This window comes from Haliotis cracherodii, unplaced genomic scaffold (genome assembly GCF_022045235.1).
Source record: "Haliotis cracherodii isolate W230 unplaced genomic scaffold, xgHalCrac1.p SCAF_5, whole genome shotgun sequence".
Taxonomy (NCBI): Eukaryota; Metazoa; Mollusca; class Gastropoda; order Lepetellida; family Haliotidae; genus Haliotis; species Haliotis cracherodii.
Genome location: NW_027266308.1, coordinates 8957144 through 8976752, shown reverse-complemented (window position 1 = coordinate 8976752; position 19609 = coordinate 8957144). Strand labels below are relative to the sequence as shown.

General features: G+C 43.6%; 1 protein-coding gene across 1 annotated transcript in view; it reads left to right on the top strand.

Annotated features, from left to right (window-relative positions):
• The window catches only part of LOC139443518 (synaptotagmin-14-like), a 69368-nt gene that overhangs the window by 34194 nt on the left and 15565 nt on the right, over positions 1–19609 (top strand). Inside the window, exons 4-5 of the mRNA XM_071224506.1 lie at positions 5963–6136; positions 9237–9511. Coding sequence (XP_071080607.1) covers positions 5963–6136; positions 9237–9511 — 449 coding nt within the window. The remainder of the gene's footprint in view (positions 1–5962; positions 6137–9236; positions 9512–19609) is intronic.

Below are 19609 nucleotides of genomic sequence, written 5' to 3'. Positions count from 1 at the left end.
TCATGGCCTGTCTGTCCTGTGTCATGGCCTGTATGGCCTGTGTCATGGTCTGTCTGTCCTGGCCTGTATGGCCTGTGTCATGACCTGACTGTCTGTCCTGTGTCATGGCCTGTCTGTCCTGTGTCATGACCTGTCTGAACTGTATCATGGCCTGTCTGTCCTGTCATGGCCTGTCTGTCCTGTGTCCTGACCTGTCTGTCCTGTGTCCTGACCTGTCTGTCCTGTGTCCTGACCTGTCTGTCCTGTGTCATAGCCTGTCTGTCTGTCCTGTGTCATGGCCTGTCTGTCTGTCCTGTGTCATGGCCTGTATGTCCTGTGTCATGGCCTGTCTGTCTGTCCTGTGTCATGGCCTGTCTGTCCTGTATCATGGTCTGTATGTCCTGTGTCATGGCCTGTCTGTCCTGTGTCATGGCCTGTATGGCCTGTGTCATGGTCTGTCTGTCCTGGCCTGTATGGCCTGTGTCATGACCTGACTGTCTGTCCTGTGTCATGGCCTGTCTGTCCTGTGTCATGACCTGTCTGAACTGTATCATGGCCTGTCTGTCCTGTCATGGCCTGTCTGTCCTGTCATGGCCTGTCTGTCCTGTGTCCTGACCTGTCTGTCCTGTGTCCTGACCTGTCTGTCCTGTGTCCTGACCTGTCTGTCCTGTGTCATAGCCTGTCTGTCTGTCCTGTGTCATGGCCTGTCTGTCTGTCCTGTGTCATGGCCTGTATGTCCTGTGTCATGGCCTGTCTGTCTGTCCTGTGTCATGGCCTGTCTGTCTGTCCTGTGTCATGGCCTGTATGTCCTGTGTCATGGCCTGTCTGTCTGTCCTGTGTCATGGCCTGTCTGTCTGAACTGCGTCATGGCCTGTCTGAACTGTACCTAGCCGTATCTGATCTGCATCATTTAGCGCCTGTCTGTCCGTGTCATTCTCTCATAACACAACTGCCAGGGCACGGCATGCCTCCTGAATAGAAATATACATGAAAGACAGTCATTTTGGGTTTTGGAGTGTGAGAGGGATGACTAACAACTTGTAAGAGTTGTCATCAATATTCAAAATATTCATCAGACATTTTAACCTTCCTTTTTGCTTCCTGTAAACATTGTTTTGGGTCATGGCGTTTTATCTCCCTCCAGCCATGCTGCAGGAGAAGGGCGGTGGCACAGCTTCATTGTCCATGTCTTCTCCTCGGGAGTCTGATGGCTGGGAGAGAGAATCCAAACAGCTTTATTGATCAAGCACATGATCCACTTCTGGAATTAGGTTTATCAAGCCCTTGGAGACTTGATCTCATTTTTACAAGCACAGTAATTATCTCCGCAGGAATATGGCCATATAGGTTTAGCTGAAATTTTAAATTACTATTGATCTCTAGAAGACTGGTAAGACTATTGTGAATTTTAAAATAGTGAAGGTTTAGTTCAAATTGACTTGCCTTTAATAGGTGTTCAGGAGTGTGTTACATATTTAGAAAAATACTCTTCATGAGCAAATTGTTTCTAAAGAATCATTTCTTCAGATATGTGATGTCTTTGCTTTAAAATCTGATTTAAGTAAAAAGTATTTAAATTCTTCATTCTTTTATATTTTGTGTGTGTTCAATTTCGTAGGAAATCACTCAGGTAAATAATGTTTGATGAAAGGCAAAAAAGACATGTTGCTTCTTGGACATCTGGGAAATCAATGGATACTTAAACAATTTATATACATACGACTAAATGTCATGCAAATAATTATCTCGACATTTGCCAAGGCCAGACTGTTAGTGGAAATGAAAGGTCCAGGGCTTAGTGGTATTGGTTAATGCTAGACCCAGGGTAATAAGCGCCCACTACACTGAAGCGTCTGTATGTGATTGGTGGACACTATAAGTTGTAGCAGGATCACGAGGGGTACATGGGGTTTTATGGGTCCTGTGTTAGGTTTTATACCACGAGCCTGGGGTGGGTCGAAGATGGGTTACACAGTCTTTTATCAAGATCACGTGGACCAGTCAGATCCCATCATTCTGACATGGAGGTATGATAATCCACTATATACACACAAGCTAGATTGGATCCTTTTTCAAAGCAATAACAATTCCTTGAAGGTGGTATAGATATAGATGTATACAACTAGCTGGAGTACTGTTGGTGAAGGGGTGCCATCCTCCTGTTGCATGTAAATTCTGCTCCTATTCTTGTAATGTAACCACAGTATCATTGAGTTCATTATGGAGGGGACCGCCTCGGTGGTCTTGTGGTAGAGCATCCGCCTGGAGACTGGAAGGTCCAGGGTTCAATCGTTAAAAGATGGTACTTGTTGTTACCCTGTCTGGCACTCGGCATTAAGGGCTAAAACAAGGACTGGTCAGCTCGGAGTCAATTAACTGTGTCTGAGTGGGGTATTCATGTTAAACTGGGGCATGGTATCTCAGTGGGCTAGCACTATAATTTGGCATCAGCCCGGACTAGTACAAGCTCGCACGTGCACCCACGCACGTCGCTATATAAGTGCAATATTTTTGGACGCGACGTTAAACCCCATTTCACCTCACCTCATTATAGAGGGTTCTCTTTATAAGAAGAGGAATAATCATGACATGATGTTATATTGAGGAAGTTGATAAGAAAGACAGCCTTGTGCCCTCAAGAAATCTATCCCTTGATGAATGAAATTTCAGTGGCAGATAATGTTCCTACTCAGTAAACATTTGCCCCTACGAGGAAATCACTGGTTGTAATGACCACATAGCAGCTATATGGTTGTGTGGCAAGTGTAGTCGTCCGCTGATCCATGGCAGAGTTACATCTGATGTGGGTGGCCAGCGATCGAGTGAGAAGCATCAATGTTGACTACATGAACTCATCAGTCGGTTGATGAAGGGCTTTACATACAGGATACCAACATACTCTTGTTGCTATGGCCACTTCAGCAACGTATGGACCCCCTCCGTGCTCTAGTGGTAGAGCGTCTGCCCGGAGAGGGGAAGGTCCGGTGTTCGATACACGGCTGCATCATACCTAAAGACGTTAAAAGATGGTACTTGTTACCCTGTCTGGCGCTCGGCATAAAGGGGCTAAAACAAGGACTGGTCGGCTCGGAGTCAGTATACTGTCTCTGAGTGGGGTATTCATGTTAAACTGCGGCATGGTATCTCAGTTTGCTAGCACTATATATCGGCATCAGTCCGGACTAGTACAAGCAGCCACACACACACATGCACGTCACTATATAAGTGCAATAATCTTGGACGCGACATTAAACCCCATTTCATCTCACCCTACCTCACCTCAGCAACGTATGATTGTGGGTTTGAATTCCAGTTTGCACTGATTACATTTCTAGGTTTGTGCTTGGGTTTTACCAAAGTAGTAAATGCATCTCCTGCATTACTTTCTCTCCATATTAAGCTGACACGCTGTGATATAACTGGAATACTGTTCACAGCGGTGTTAAACCCAACTCACACACTGATGGATCAATGAAGATCCGGGTTAGAATAAGTCTTCTGCAGCCCATGTTTCCTGTAAGAGGCGACTAACGGGATCGGGTCGTCAGGCTTGCTGACTTGGTTGATGCATGTCATCGTATCCCAATTGCGTGGATGGATGCTCATGATGTCAATCACTTAAGCCGCTTTTAGCAATATTCCAGCAATATCACGGCGGGGGACACCAGAAATGGGCTTCACACATTGTACCCATGTCGGGATTTGAACCCGGGTCTTTGGCGTGACGAGCGAAAGCTTTAACCTCAAGGCTATCTGACCGCCCCTCAATCGCTGGATTATGTGGTCGTGTTTTGATTATTTACAGACCGCCGTCATATAGCTATAATATTGCTGAGTGCAGCGTTAAGCAAACAAACAAACAAACAAAGCACACACTCTGTTGCCCTACCTTCACAAGCACAAGATGCTGGCACTAGAGTTGTGCTGGCACTTTATACATGGATGCTGGTTATCTGATCAGAGGGCAAGATGGTGGTCACCAATTAGCAGCGGTTGATCTTCATTTGCATCAGTTGATCTATTGACTGCCAGGCTTGTTTAAATATTGCTGTAATTCAGGCAGGAAAGGGACAGCGGCTGATAAATGAACCTATAGAAGCTATGTTTGTGTAGTGTGTGAAAATAGTGCGATCTGCTTACTTCAATATTTCTATGTACCGGATTTAAGAGGGATCTGACGCCAGGTCTCTCATTACATACACGGTATTTCCTGTATTTTTCTTCTGATGTCTAATTCAATAAAGTTGTTGCAGATATGAAAAAGGATTTTCTTTTCACTAGACATAATTGTATCACAGCTATGTGATGATTACTCAATTACTCTTAGCGCATTGAGAAACATGGAGGTGGAATCAGTTTGACAGATAATCAATTCCTTCTAAGGCAGAAAGCCTGTCCAATCCTCACTGTATGCTACACATGTTGTGCCATGTGCCGTAAGAGTTTCTTGAGAAGATTATTTCGACAAGATAAAGCACTGTTTGGAAATGTATGAATGGTAGTTACAAATATCTAACTTGTCACAGTTTCAGCTTTACAGGACAACTGCAGGTGATTTACAGAAACTGAGTGTATGATAGAAGTCAAAAGTGTGCTCATCAATGCTATGTCTTATTCCGGGGCGGTCCAGTAGCCTAGTGGTTAAAGCGTTCGCTCGTCACGCCGAAGACCCAGGTTCGAATCCCGACATGGGTACAATGTGTGAAGCCCATTTCTGGTTTCCCCTGCCGTGATATTGCTGGGATATTGCTAAAAGCGGCTTTAAACCAAATTCACTCACTATGTCTTATTCCATGCATGTGCTTCGTCCTTTCTGTGTTTTTGTAGCTCTGGTGAATAAAAAAATGTAATGTATGTTTATCTGTAAAATTAATTTTCATACCTTAAATCTCATGATTTTTTTACCTCAATGATTATGAATTGAATCTTGAAAGTTAGCTTTAAAAACATGCTGTGTCATTTGAAAAAAATATCACTGATCAGATTTTGCTTGTTTGTTTATTTGTTTTTTAATGCTGCACTCAGCAATATTCTAGCTATAGGACAGCTGTAAATAATAGGTCTGTAAATAATCGTGTATGGACCAGATAATCCAGTCTCGACATCATGAGCATCGATCAACGCAAATGGGAAATGATGACTTGCATCAACCAAGTCAGCGAGCCTGACCACCCGATCCTGTTAGTCGCCTCTTACGACAAGCGTGGTGGCCTTTTAGGGCAAGCATGGGTTGCTGAAGACCAGGATATAGCTGGAATATTGCTGAGTGCGGCGTTAAACAACAGACAAACAATCAAACTTAGATGTGTCTGACACTGTATTCTGGCAGTGAATGTATACTAAGAGGTGTCTGACACTGTATTCTGGCAGTGAATGTAAACTTAGAGGTGTCTGACACTGTATTCTGGCAGTGAATGTATACTTAGAGGTGCCTGACACTGTATTCTGGCAGTGAATGTATACTTAGAGGTGTCTGACACTGTATTCTGGCAGTGAATGTATACTTAGAGGTGTCTGACACTGTATTCTGGCAGTGAATGTATACTTAGAGGTGTCTGACACTGTATTCTGGCAGTGAATGTAAACTTAGAGGTGCCTGACACTGTATTCTGGCAGTGAATGTATACTTAGAGGTATCTGACACTGTATTCTGGCAGTGAATGTAAACTTAGAGGTGCCTGACACTGTATTCTGGCAGTGAATGTATACTTAGAGGTGTCTGACACTGTATTCTGGCAGTGAATGTATACTTAGAGGTGTCTGACACTGTATTCTGGCAGTGAATGTATACTTAGAGGTGTCTGACACTGTATTCTGGCAGTGAATGTATACTTAGAGGTGTCTGACACTGTATTCTGGCAGTGAATGTAAACTTAGAGGTGTCTGACACTGTATTCTGGCAGTGAATGTATACTTAGAGGTGTCTGACACTGTATTCTGGCAGTGAATGTTTACTTAAAAGGTGTCTGACACTGTATTTCAGGAACTTCCTATCAGTACGAGGATGAATCCTCCAGTGATAGTGATGACGAGGTGCTCAAGCGGTACCAGAACACTCTTGCCACACACAGAGGCAGCATCCGCAGCAGTGTCCGAAGTGGGAAGAGTGCTCGCAGCAGGAAGAGTCACAAGAGCATCAAGACGGATGTACCAGCAGGTAGTAATATAATGATGATGATGATGATGATGATAGTAATATAATGATGATGATGATAGTAATATGATGATGATGATGATGATAATCTATTTTCATTGCACCTAATATGCAACTTTTGCAACTTTTACCTGTTTGGTATACATACACACAATAAATAAGACTTAAGCGCCAATCTTCAGTATAGCTCTGAATCTATCTTTCTTGGAATTGAGGAATTATAGGTCATAGGTTCGTGGCATCCCCAAGGGATGCAACTCTGCAAAGTGAATTGGGGAGCCTTTGATGACAAGGCCACCTGTGCCCCCTGAATTTTGAAGTAAATTTGGGACAATAACTTGTCTGGTATTGACAGATTTCACTGTACATAGATTCTGTTCACTAGCCCTGTCTGCCTGCAGGCCATGACACAGATCAGTGTCTTGAGAAGCAATTCCTTGACCATGGACCAGAGTTGTATGCTTCAGAAATCAATACCACATTTCTAGTCTAGCCTTCTTGGTGCATGGTGAACACCTTTAAAATGACAATTTGTTTCTGAAGAAGCTACATGATTAAACATAATTGGTCTGTGTAATATAGGTTTCAAAAGGGAAAGTAGTCGTGATCAATTTTCTTTTTAACAAACTGTTTTTATATTATCTGCTTCAGTAAAAGTTTTGCTTTAAGAATCTTTTCAACTTTCCAGACAAACAATTGTTTGAAGTATTTTTTTTACTTTGAGAGTGAAGCAGCCAAAACAAGAGCATCGTCTTGGATTGACCTGATCAAAAATATTGCATCCTCAAAATTGAAAATGGACATACATAATTCGTCCTGCCCACCCCATGGGATGCAGAACACGAATGGCTGATTGAATCATTAAAATGATTCAGTTGGCTTCATTGTTCCCCGTCAATCAAGATGGCACATCCATGTTGGTGAAAGAATTTCTAACAATAAATCTGATGAGATATGTCTTGGCGTTGACAAATGTGAGACAGAAAAACAGACCTCAATCCATCTGAGATAGTCAGGATGTTGCTGGAAAACTGATGGTTTGCAAATGCGATATTAGTGAGGATTAAATCCACATTACAAGGATGTTCTGATATGTGTAGCAGGGCATGAAGTCCTCCCACAGAAGACATCCTAACCTTCTCAGCTTGCTGACAGGGTTAACCTCTTTGGTCACGTGGACAAGACACCCGACATTGTATCAGAAGGTCCATGGTTCAATTAAATTCACAGGACTCAGACATTTATGGTTGCTACATAACTTTGCTGAGATGGGTGGGTTGGCTTGTATTTTGTTGATGGGAGGTCACTATGGACAGGTTTTAACACCCCTCGGATTGGTCAGTTTTGAATATTTTGATTTTAATTATGTTATGACTGTCACAATGATATGATATAATGCTGGATATGTAGTTATTTCAGAAAAATATGAATGAAAAACCTTTCAAGAAACCATCGCTTCCTCCATGATGTCATGTCTGATGAGGCAGTATCTGCACATTGCTTCCTCCATGATGTCATGTCTGATGAGGCAGCATCTGCACATTGCTTCCTCCATGATGTCATGTCTGATGAGGCAGCATCTGCACATTGCTTCCTCCATGATATCATGTCTGATGAGGCAGCATCTGCACAATGCTTCCTCCATGATGTCATGTCTGATGAGGCATCATCTGCACATTGCTTCCTCCATGATGTGATGTCTGATGAGGCATCATCTGCACATTGCTTCCTCTGTGATGTGATGCCATGTCTTATGAGGCAGCATCTGCACATTGCTTCCTCTGTGATGTGATGTCTGATGAGGCATCATCTGCACATTGCTTCCTCCATGATGTGATGTCTGATAAGGCAGCATCTGCGCATTGCTTCCTCCATGATGTGATGTCTCATGAGGCAGAATCTGCACATTGCTTCCTCCATGATGTGATGTCTGATGAGGCATCATCTGCACATTGCTTCCTCCATGATGTGATATCTGATGAGGCAGCATCTTCACATTGCTTCCTCCATGATGTGATGTCTGATGAGGCAGCATCTGCACATTGCTTCCTCTGTGATGTGATGTCTGATGAGGCATCATCTGCACATTGCTTCCTCCATGATGTGATGTCTGATAAGGCAGCATCTGCACATTGCTTCTTCCATGATGTCATGTCTGATGAGGCATCATTTGCACATTGCTTCCTCCATGATGTCATGTCTGATGAAGCATTGTCTGCAATGATATGTTAAACTGTAATGATACAGAAACGTTGACATTAACATGTTCAAATGGTGGACAACTAACCTTTCTCAGTTCTTACAGTATCAAGTGGTTTTCTTCTGGCCTGTTCAAGTACACAAGAATGGTTATCTGAGTGAAAAATATAATAAATATAGTTAATTAGATATAAAAAACCATTCCATATTCTGAAGAAATCTCAGCTATAAGCAGAGATGATTGTATAATTCCATCTATATTGTGTGCATGTGTTCATAAATCACTATCAAATAGTGATCATACCAGGTGTTCACTAACATGTGAGTGTATCCCAACCCAATGGTTGCACCGTTCACAAACACATGCAAAGGCAAGTCAATTGTTTGCCTGAAACAACACAGGAACATTTGGTACAAGTCAGAATAGGGATTATAAAACAAATTCAGTTGTTCTTCAGAGTCCCATGGTACCTTTACATGGATTTTCAAAAAAATCTTTCACAGTGTATACTTCTAAGAAAACATTATTGTTCTAATAGGTATTATTGAAAAGGTGAACAATTACAATCAATTGTCGATAATTTAGGCAGATGTGTAGCTCCATTTTGTTTCAACACAATGCCATAGAATAATTGATGGTATGGATATCATGATGCTAATCTGTACAGCATGGACAAATAAGCCGGAGCTCTCAACAGCAGAATGGTCAGGCCGGAGTTCTGTGATTTAAAGCGGGCAATAATAGCTGTATCAACCAACACTCGGATAGTGCCGGCGCCATGGCAGCCAGCTGTTAACTAACAGCCCATGCTGTCCATAAACACTTGTATCTTCCAGTGGTAATCTATAATTTAGTGTTCTGCACTATGCTCTTGGTCTAATCCCTGTGACATGTTATTGCCAGATAAACAAATAGAGGAAGCTGCTTCTCTGGCAGAGAAAGGTCAAGCAGCAGATGATGTGAGCCCCCCTGGGAGTGACGAAGAGGAGGATGACAGTCCACATGGCGCTGCACAGGACCTGTCCCCAGAACAACAAGCATCCGTCAAGTCCACCTCAGTACCAGATCTAGATGACCAACACACATATGAAAACAAAGCCTTTTTGACAGAACGCTCGGCCTCCCTGTCCGGCAGCGAGCAAGCATTGTCAGCTACGGACAGAACCATGTCTAATGATGTAAGTATGAAATGCCTCTACCATTGTTTTGTGAAACAGCCAGTGTTTTGGTTGATCTGTAACCTGCAAGCGCATATATCATGGTATTTGACATATCAATGTGTTCTATTGATTTCTAGGCAGTTGATGATTGTCATGGGAACATTATGCAGCTTGGGGAATGTTCAATATGGCACTGTTTTTCTCCACAATGGCTGACAATAGGTGCTTTGATTTTGTTGGGAAGGCCTATGGATCATTTAGTGACTATACGGGTCCAGGAATAATGATGATATAGTAATCTGAGGTTGACACTTCATCAATAACATCACACTTTCATTCTCATCATTCATACATTATCAGTTCAACCAAGTCGCACACACCAACAGCATACAAATAATTTCGATGCTAGATTGCATGCATTCTGGATCAGTGTGGGGAATTGTCAAATTTCGCAACAAAACAGCCCATGTTACACTGGGTTATGAGAGTATTGACAGGAGAAGCACTGATCTTTCTGTGATGGGGGAGGTTCTGGGGCTATCTTTCATCCAATAATGGCCAGGCTTTAGTGGGTGATTGGATTGTCTGAGAGGCGGATGGCTGCCTGAATCTGTAGTAGTTTATTCAGCCTGGGGAAAGTGAAGTAACACAATGACGTGTGGGTTATCACTGGGCTGGACTGGTCAGTACTGGTCAGTGTGTCCTCAGGGATGTGCTGCCCTATCATGCCATCTACACACCTGTTATCTAGTGACCAACTCCCCCAGTCATTACCCACCCTCACTGCCATGTTTTTTATGATATTTAAAACCAGCATCTGCGGGATAAGGGTTTTAAATTTTATAAAAACCTTTGGGGAAGTGTTTTATCTAACTTATAAACCCCAAAAAACAAAAACTTAATTAACACAGCATTTATCAACATTTTTTGTTTCAGACATACTTTCCATGAACCTTAGGAAATAAGTGTAAAATATCTGTTGCTGGTTCTTGAAAAAGACATTCTAAAAAGCATTGCAATTTATCAGCGCCTCTGTAGCCTAGCGGTACACTCAATCGGCTTCAGATACGAAGGTTGTGTGTTCGATTCTCGGGAATATAAAGAAAACATTTGTCATTTGATATTACATTTCACTACATGTTACAATCTGAACGAAGGTGCATTAATAAGTTGCCCAGGATATTATAAAAAATCCTCGGGGAAATTATCACTCATATAGAAAATATGCCTGGAATATCCTATAAAATCCCAGGGATATTATCACTCATATAGAAAATATGCCTGGAATATCCTATAAAATTCCCGGGATATTAGCACTCATATAGAAAATATGCCTGGAATATCCTATAAAATGCGCGGGATATTATCACTCATATGGAAAATATGCCTGGAATATCCTTTTAAAATCCCCGGGATATTATCACTAATATAGAAAATATGCCTGGAATATCCTATAAAATCCCCGGTATATTATCACTCATATAGAAAATATGCCTGGAATATCCTATAAAATCCCCGGGATATTATCACTCATATAGAAAATATGCCTGGAATATCCTATAAAATCCCCGGGATATTACAACATCCCTGTTAATGAGATTTAACCTGACTGGAGAACAATAGGATGACGTCATTGGAGGTTTATGAAGAAGGTAGGAACCAGATTAGAGACAATGAGAACCAGTGATTGTCTCCTTCCTCACCAGCATTGTGTACTGTAAATTATTCTGATACTGTTGATTGAGCTATGCTGTGTGATATTGTTAAAAATGTGAACTCATTCAAACGTAACCATTCAAGACCACTTATGTAATGTTCCAGTTTGTGGGAGATACATTGGTTTGTTCATGGCTGAGTAAGTTCATTTCTTTCAACATGACTCCGATCAATTCTTTCTGTGATCTCAGACATGTTGACTCTAGCTTGTCACAAGTTGATGATGTTTGTCTAATATTTAACCATTTACTGTTTGTGTTGGTACAGCAGCTAGTACTATAACTTTATCACACTGTGTTGTGTCGGGCGTTGTAGTGCAAGGGGTACATGATACACAACGTTTCAAGATATATATTCTGCTGCCTGTGTGAGGTCTCTGGAGAACATGAGACTTCCAGATAGAACATTACACTCGTGGGATCATTGGAACATTAGAAAATTAGATAGAACATTAGATAGAACATTTGACTCACTTCCAGATAGAACATTAAGCTCATTGGAACATTAGGTAGAACATTGGATAGAACATTTGACTCACTTCCAGATAGAACATTAAGCTCATTGGATCATAAGGTAGAATATTAGATAGAACATTTGACTCACTTCCAGATAGAACATGGACTCATTGGAACATTAGGTAGAACATTAGGTAGAACATTGGATAGAACATTTGACTCACTTCTAGATAAAACATGGACTCATTGGAACATTAGGTAGAACATAAGGTAGAACATTGGATAGAACATTTGACTCACTTCCAGATAGAACATGGACTCATTGGAACATTAGGTAGAACATTAGGTAGAACATTGGATAGAACATTTGACTCACTTCCAGATAGAACATGGACTCATTGGAACATTAGGTAGAACATTAGGTAGAACATTGGATAGAACATTTGACTCACTTCCAGATGGAACATGGACTCATTGGAACATTAGGTAGAACATTAGGTAGAACATTGGATAGAACATTTGACTCACTTCTAGATAGAACATGGACTCATTGGAACATTAGGTAGAACATTAGATAGAACATTTGACTCACTTCCAGATAGAACATTAAGCTCATTGGAACATTAGATAGAACATAAGACTCCAGATAGAACAGTAGACTCAGCTATGAATAGAACAGATTTATCTACTATGGACTTAAAACTTCATTGGAACAATATTCAAGTGTAGATATTGTAGATATTTCTGTTTACAAAAACAACATAAATATTCAGTAACTGACTTGTAAAGACAACTGAGGTGCATGGAACTGAAATGTTTGGGAAATAATACAGTAAACTGTGTTTATAATGAACATGCTTGTAACTGATGTTTAGGTCCTGGACATTTGCTGTATATTTTAGTTGAATGCTTATAAATAATGAACTACGTTTATAACAATCTGAAGTTAGTCATCCCTTTGAGTTTGTTACAACTGTAATTTACAGTATGCTGTTAAAGTATTTTGAAACAGACGTGACCTGACCAGTTGAAAGAGTGTCTTTATCCTCAACATAAACTGTATGTGACGTAGAAACTTACCTTAAAGTCAGTTGAGGAGTGGTCCGGTAGCCTAGTGGTTAAAGTGTTCGTTCATTATGCCGAAGACCCGGGTTCGATTCTCGACATGGGTACAATGTGTGAGGCCCATTTCTGGTGTCCCCCGCCGTGATATTGCTGGAATATTGCTAAAAGTGGCTTAAAACCATACTCGCTCACTTCAGTCAGTTGTGTGAAACAGTATTACCGTTAGACAGTTCCCAAATGACATTCATGAAAATTTAGTTGATTAAAGATTGTGTTTCATATTTTGTGCATTTATCCAAGAATAACAGATATAAATTGTATAAATTTGTGTATCAGAGTGGAACGCTATTATGTGAAATTTGTGACTAGAGGTGATCAAGTTTAGATCAAACGATAAAAAGAAAGCCTTTCAGAGGATCGCATGACTGCAAAGACAACGTGTTGTATGGCGCAATAAGCTCTTACCTCAATGAAATATCCTACTTTGAACAGTAACTGCCTCCATGGTCTAGTGGTAGAGCAGAAGGTCGGGGGGTTTGATCCCCGGCCACGTCATACCAAAAGACATTAAAAGATGGTACTTGTTGTTACCCTGTCTGGCACTCGGTATTAAGGGGTAAAAACAAGGACTGGTCGGCTCGGAGTCACTGGTCGGCTCGGAGTCAGTATACTGTGTCTGAGTGGGGTATTCATGTTAAACTGCGGCATGGTATCTCAGTGAGCTAGCACTATAAGTCGGCATCAGACTAGTACAAGCGGACATGCACACGCACGTACACGCACGCACACACACACACACACACACACACACACACACACACACACACGTCGCTATATAAGTGCAATAATCTTAGACGCGACGTTAAACCCAATTTCACCTCACCTCACTTTGAACAGTTTGTTTAATTGATTTATTGATAGTTCATAACAGGGTAATTATGTACATAGACTGAAAAGAATGATTTTCTATCATTATTGATTCGTATTTTTCTAAAACAGTTTAGGAAAAACATTTATGATTAGTGATGCTAACAATATAATGGGTATGTTCCTGACATTAATGGTTTGGACATAACAGATGTTGTAATTGACTCAATTGTCACAAATTCAATTTTGAAATTCATTGATATGTCATTTCTTGTTATATGAAAATATACAGCTGATAACATTTATATGACATTCATGATGTCAATCACTGGATTGTCTGGTCCAGATTTGATTATTTAGAGACTGCCGTCCTATAGCTCGACTACTGCTCAGTGCGGCATTAAACAACAAAGAAACACATAAATATTACATGTACTGTCAAAATTATATGCTGAATATGCCGAAAATTAATCACAGTTGTAATCATCACTGCTTCCATCTGGTCCATGGTTAGCCTCTTGAAGAACTTCTAAACAAAGATACAAGGAATATTTGCTTTGCTCTTTCCAGCACAAATATTGATGTTTGACTTCAGCAGTGTCAGTGTGGCTGATGTATCACAGGAGGTGTAGATTTATCTCACAGCTGAATGTATGTAGCCACTAGTGGGAGATTGAAGCCCGGCAGCCTTCACGATGTGTGTTAAGGATATGCGAAGCAAATCCTTGCTGTGTAATGAACAAGCGGCTTATTTCCATTTACTATTGATTTTGAATTATGTGAGTGTTGTAATGAAACTTGCATGAGGACATCGTGCTTACGGGAGCATCCAGGGCTAAATGTCTTTGATTAGGCTGTCACTGACACCAGGATGTACTCTGCATCAACTCATCAGTCCTACTTTGCCCAGTGTCAGTCTTCATCCTTCCCTGGCCCAGCGTCAGTCTTCATCCCTCCCTGGCTCAGTGTCAGTCTTCATCCTCCCTGGCCCAGTGTCAGTCTTCATCCTCCCTGGCCCAGTGTCAGTCTTCATCCCCTCCTGGCCCAGTGTCAGTCTTCATCCCCTCCTGGCCCAGTGTCAGTCTTCATCCCTCCCTGGCCCAGTGTCAGTCTTCATCCCCCCCTGGCCCAGTGTCAGTCTTCATCCCCTCCTGGCCCAGTGTCAGTCTTCATCCCCTCCTGGCCCAGTGTCAGTCTTCATCCCTCCCTGGCCCAGTGTCAGTCTTTATCTTCCCTGGCCCAGTGTCAGTCTTCATCCCTCCCTGGCCCAGTGTCAGTCTTCATCCCTCCCTGGCCCAGTGTCAGTCTTCATCCCTCCCTGGCACAGTGTCAGTCTTCATCCCTCCCTGGCCCAGTGTCAGTCTTCATCCCTCCCTGGCCCAGTGTCAGTCTTCATCCCTCCCTGGCCAAGTGTCAGTCTTCATCCTCCCTGGCCCAGTGTCAGTCTTCATCCCTCCCGGGCCCAGTGTCAGTCTTCATCCCTCCCTGGCACAGTGTCAGTCTTCATCCCTCCCTGGCCCAGTGTCAGTCTTCATCCCTCCCTGGCCAAGTGTCAGTCTTCATCCTCCCTGGCCCAGTGTCAGTCTTCATCCCCCCCTGGCCAAGTGTCAGTCTTCATCCTCCCTGGCCCAGTGTCAGTCTTCATCCCTCCCTGGCCCAGTGTCAGTCTTCATCCCTCCCTGGCCCAGTGTCAGTCTTCATCCCCCCTGGCCAAGTGTCAGTCTTCATCCCTCCCTGGCCCAGTGTAAGTCTTCATCCTCCCTGGCCCAGTGTCAGTCTTCATCCTCCCTGGCCCAGTGTCAGTCTTCATCCCTCCCTGGCCAAGTGTCAGTCTTCATCCTCCCTGGCCCAGTGTCAGTCTTCATCCCTCCCTGGCCCAGTGTCAGTCTTCATCCTCCCTGGCCAAGTGTCAGTCTTCATCCTCCCAGGCCCAGTGTCAGTCTTCATCCCTCCCTGGCCCAGTGTCAGTCTTCATCCCTCCCTGGCTCAGTGTCAGTCTTCATCCCTCCCCGACCAAGGGTCAGCTTGTAAAATAATCTTATAATTACAAGCAAGACACTGCTCACCTACGTTGTGAATATGTCCAGGCAGCAAGAGGGGTATTAATATGTATGTGTGGCAATCCATTCTTTACAGAAACATGACAGCAACTGACTGAAAAAGTATATTTTGCAGACAACAGAGAGCCTGAAATTTGACACTTTTCTATATCCTTGAATCATAACGGGGATAGTACCAGCAGTATTGTTCCCTGTGTTTTGACACTTACAGTATTGGTACTTCCGGGTCACACAGTTCCATGCAAACAAGCTGTGTGCAAACTGGTGGTGTAATTAGAGACGATTAAAAGTGTACGATGAGGGAACGGCACGTGTCATTTGGAGGGGGAGTCTCAGCTGCTCGTGAGGAAGGTGGAACTTATTGATCAACTCTGCCCAATAATTGCTGGGTCAAATACTCCCCAACTATAATCTTTGTTTATTGATTGTGCAAATTAAATCTGTGGTACAATGAGTGCAAGTGATGGTTACTTTGACGAGATCCAGATGTACCGATCTGCAGCCTTACCATGTCATGTGCTAGCATGGTGTACGGCAGATTGTATAAGCTGCTACCTGGGGAATAGGCTAGCCAGGCTGCAGCAGGGGAGTGGCATCCTGTCCAGTTCCTGACATCCATTGGAAGGGCAGGTTACTGGTGGGGGTGGAGGTTGTAGGTGAGGGTTGTTGGTGGTGGGTGGGGGTTGTTGGTGGTGGGGGTGGAAGAGCTTGTAGATAGTGGTGGATGGGGTGTGGAAGAGGTTGTAGATGGGGTGGAGGAGGTTGTAGGTGGGGATGGAGGTTGTATGTGACTATGGAGGTTTTAACATGGAGGCTTCAGGTATATTGTATGTGGAGGTTGTATGTGGGAGCTGAGGTTCTAGCTGGGGTTGGAGGTTGTAGGAAGCATAGAGGCTAAGCTGCAGCAGTGGCGGGGAGGGTAGCTGGAGGTTGTAGCTAGGCTGCAGTAGTGGTGGGGGAAGGGTGGGGAGGCTGTGGGTGGGGTGGAGGTTGTAGCTAGGGGGCAGGAGTGGTGAGGAGGGGAAGGGAGGCTGTGGGTGGGGTGGAGGTTGTAGCTAGGCTGCAGCAGTGGTGGGGAGGGAGGCTGTGGCTGGGGTGGAGGATGTAGCTAGGCTGCAGCAGTGGTGGGGAGGGAAGGGGAGGCTGTGGGTGGGGTGGAGGTTGTAGCTAGGCTGCAGCAGTGGTGGAGAGGGTAGGGGAGGCTGTGGGTGGGGTGGAGGTTGTAGCTAGGCTGCAGCAGTGGTGGGGAGGGTAGGGAAGGCTGTGGGTGGGGTGGAGGTTGTAGCTAGGCTGCAGCAGTGGTGGGGTGGAGGTTGTAGCTAGCCTGCAGCAGTGGTGGGAAGGGTGGGGAGGCTGTGGCTGGGGTGGAGGATGTAGCTAGGCTGCAGCAGTGGTGGGGTGGAGGTTGTAGCTAGCCTGCAGCAGTGGTGGGGAGGGTAGGGGAGGCTGTGGGTGGGGTGGAGGATGTAGCTAGGCTGCAGCAGTGGTGGGGAGGGTAGGGAAGGCTGTGGGTGGGGTGAAGGTTGTAGCTAGGCTGCAGCAGTGGTGGGGAGGGAAGGGGAGGCTGTGGGTGGGGTGGAGGTTGTAGCTAGGCTGCAGCAGTGGTGGGGAGGGAAGGGGAGGCTGTGGGTGGGGTGGAGGCTGTAGCTAGGCTGCAGCAGTGGTGGGGAGGGAAGGGGAGGCTGTGGGTGGGGTGGAGGTTGTAGCTAGGGGGCAGCAGTGGTGGGGAGGGAAGGGGAGGCTGTCGCTGGGGTGGAGGATGTAGCTAGGCTGCAGCAGTGGGGAGGACACTAGGAGGAACCCAGGTTGAACACACCGACAGTAGTCACTTGATCCTCTCAGACTGGGGAATCCCCTGTAATTAGCTCAGCGGTATGCAAGGAAGTAGGCAGGTGGTCCAGGGATTGTTTTTGCTGTGAGATATGTCTGCCACGTCTTTGGTTCTTGAATTATGTACATTAAACAGACTTGTGTGATGTAGCTAGATCTTTTTTGGACTGGTTCTTGGGGAAGGAGATGGATGTCATCTTCTGCATACTTCAAGGAGTTGTGAGTATTTTGACCTGAAAGAAGCCATGTACAGTGGCTGGCAATAACTCATCTCCTATAGCATGAAGCTGCGCGTAGATAGAAGAAACGCTGGGTACATCCAAATTGTTATGCCTCAAAAAGTCAACTTTGCACACGTGCATTTTAGCAATTCTCAATGCTGATTGGTCAATTGAAGCTGTATGAAGCTTCTTGTTGCAAAAGTATTATATGACATCATCCATTGTTCACAATGTTGATTACATGTCGTCATCTGAACAAAAGGCTGTCTGCTGTGAAGTTTCTCTGTCGGGATGACATATCATGTTTTTCCTTCACTGTCTCTAACCTACTTATGACCGCCTCCGTGGTCTAGTGGTAGAGCCTCTGCGGAAGGTCCGGGGTTCGATCTCAGGCCGCTTCATACCAAAAGACTTTAGCATACATGCACGTCACTATATAAGTGTAATAATCTTGGACACGACGTTAAGCACTATTTCACCGCACCTCACCTCACCTCACCTCACCTCACCTCACCTCACCTCACCTCACCTCACCTCAACTCAACTCAACTCAACTCACCTACTAACCTACTCGAAACTCAGAATTATGTATTTATTATCTGTCCCTTTTGAATAAACGCTGTAAGTCCCTTGGCAAAGGCGGATTAACATCATTCATTCACTCAGGACAGATAATCCGTAAATCCTTGTAGCTCATTGGTTACTCTATATACTTCTCAGGTTTATATTACCATCCTCTGGAATAGGTGTTCCACCACCATGATGCGTCACACAGCCCAGAACATGACTGATCTGACCCTACTTGTTTTGTGTCTTCCAATCACTGTCTGTGTCTCATCACCCAAAATAATTGTGGGCAACTGACCTCCAACAGTCCAAAGAAGTTTCGTCTTGCTAAAGTGTACCCTTTTCAAATGATTCACAGAATTAATTATTTTCTTTGTCCCGATTCTTCTTTTGAAGTCTTTTTCAAGTTATCTTCTAGAATTTCTGGAAGACGTATATACTAACCACAAAAAGAAACTGTGCTTTGTTAAAATTCATTTGAATTTATCAATTCTAAATTTGAAAATATAACAATGATCATTTCCATGTAAACTTTACTAGGTGGATATTGAGATCATAAAAAGATGGCAGACCAGCATGTTTAATGTCCACGACATTCACATTACGCATCCAAACGCAGGGCAGGGGTCAAGCAACAATGTCACAAACTCAATAATGGGTGTGCCCACAGGAGTCTATCAAATGGGCATAGAAGGCTTGTGGAATGGCTTGCCATATTCTCTGCAACTCTGCTGCCAAATTACGAACATTATCTGGCGGATTTGGTACATTGTGTAGATGTCACTCCATTTTAATCCCACACATGCTGTTTGGGTTAGAGATCTGGTGAGTTTGCAGGCCAAGGCAGTACTTGAAAATGGTGCTGTTGAAGAAAAGCCATAGCAACACTAGCCGTATGAGGAGGGGCATTTTCCTGTTAGAAGTCAACCCTCGGCCATGACATTGAAGAAACAGAATTGCTACTGGTTAGGGCTGGGACGGATAACTCGGGCACTCAAGTCGGGTGGGTACTGAATAGGACCCGGGTACCCACATGACTACCCGGACCCATAGTTAGTCATGTGATATATTTATTTTTTTTAACAATAAAATTTCATGGTTATACTTTATACCCGGTAAGTTAAAGTTGCTAATGTTCGCATTTCTTGCACTCAAACCTTCTGGTTTTTACATGTTTTAGAAAAGACAAAGCTTCAGTCAACTTCAGTATATGCATAATCAGATCGTTTTATACTATCTAAAAAGACCTTTTGCCGGTGAAAAACTTCCCATTTGAACATTTTGTACCTAACTTGAGACGTAGAGTGGGTACCTGGGTAGGGTCGGGTAATATGG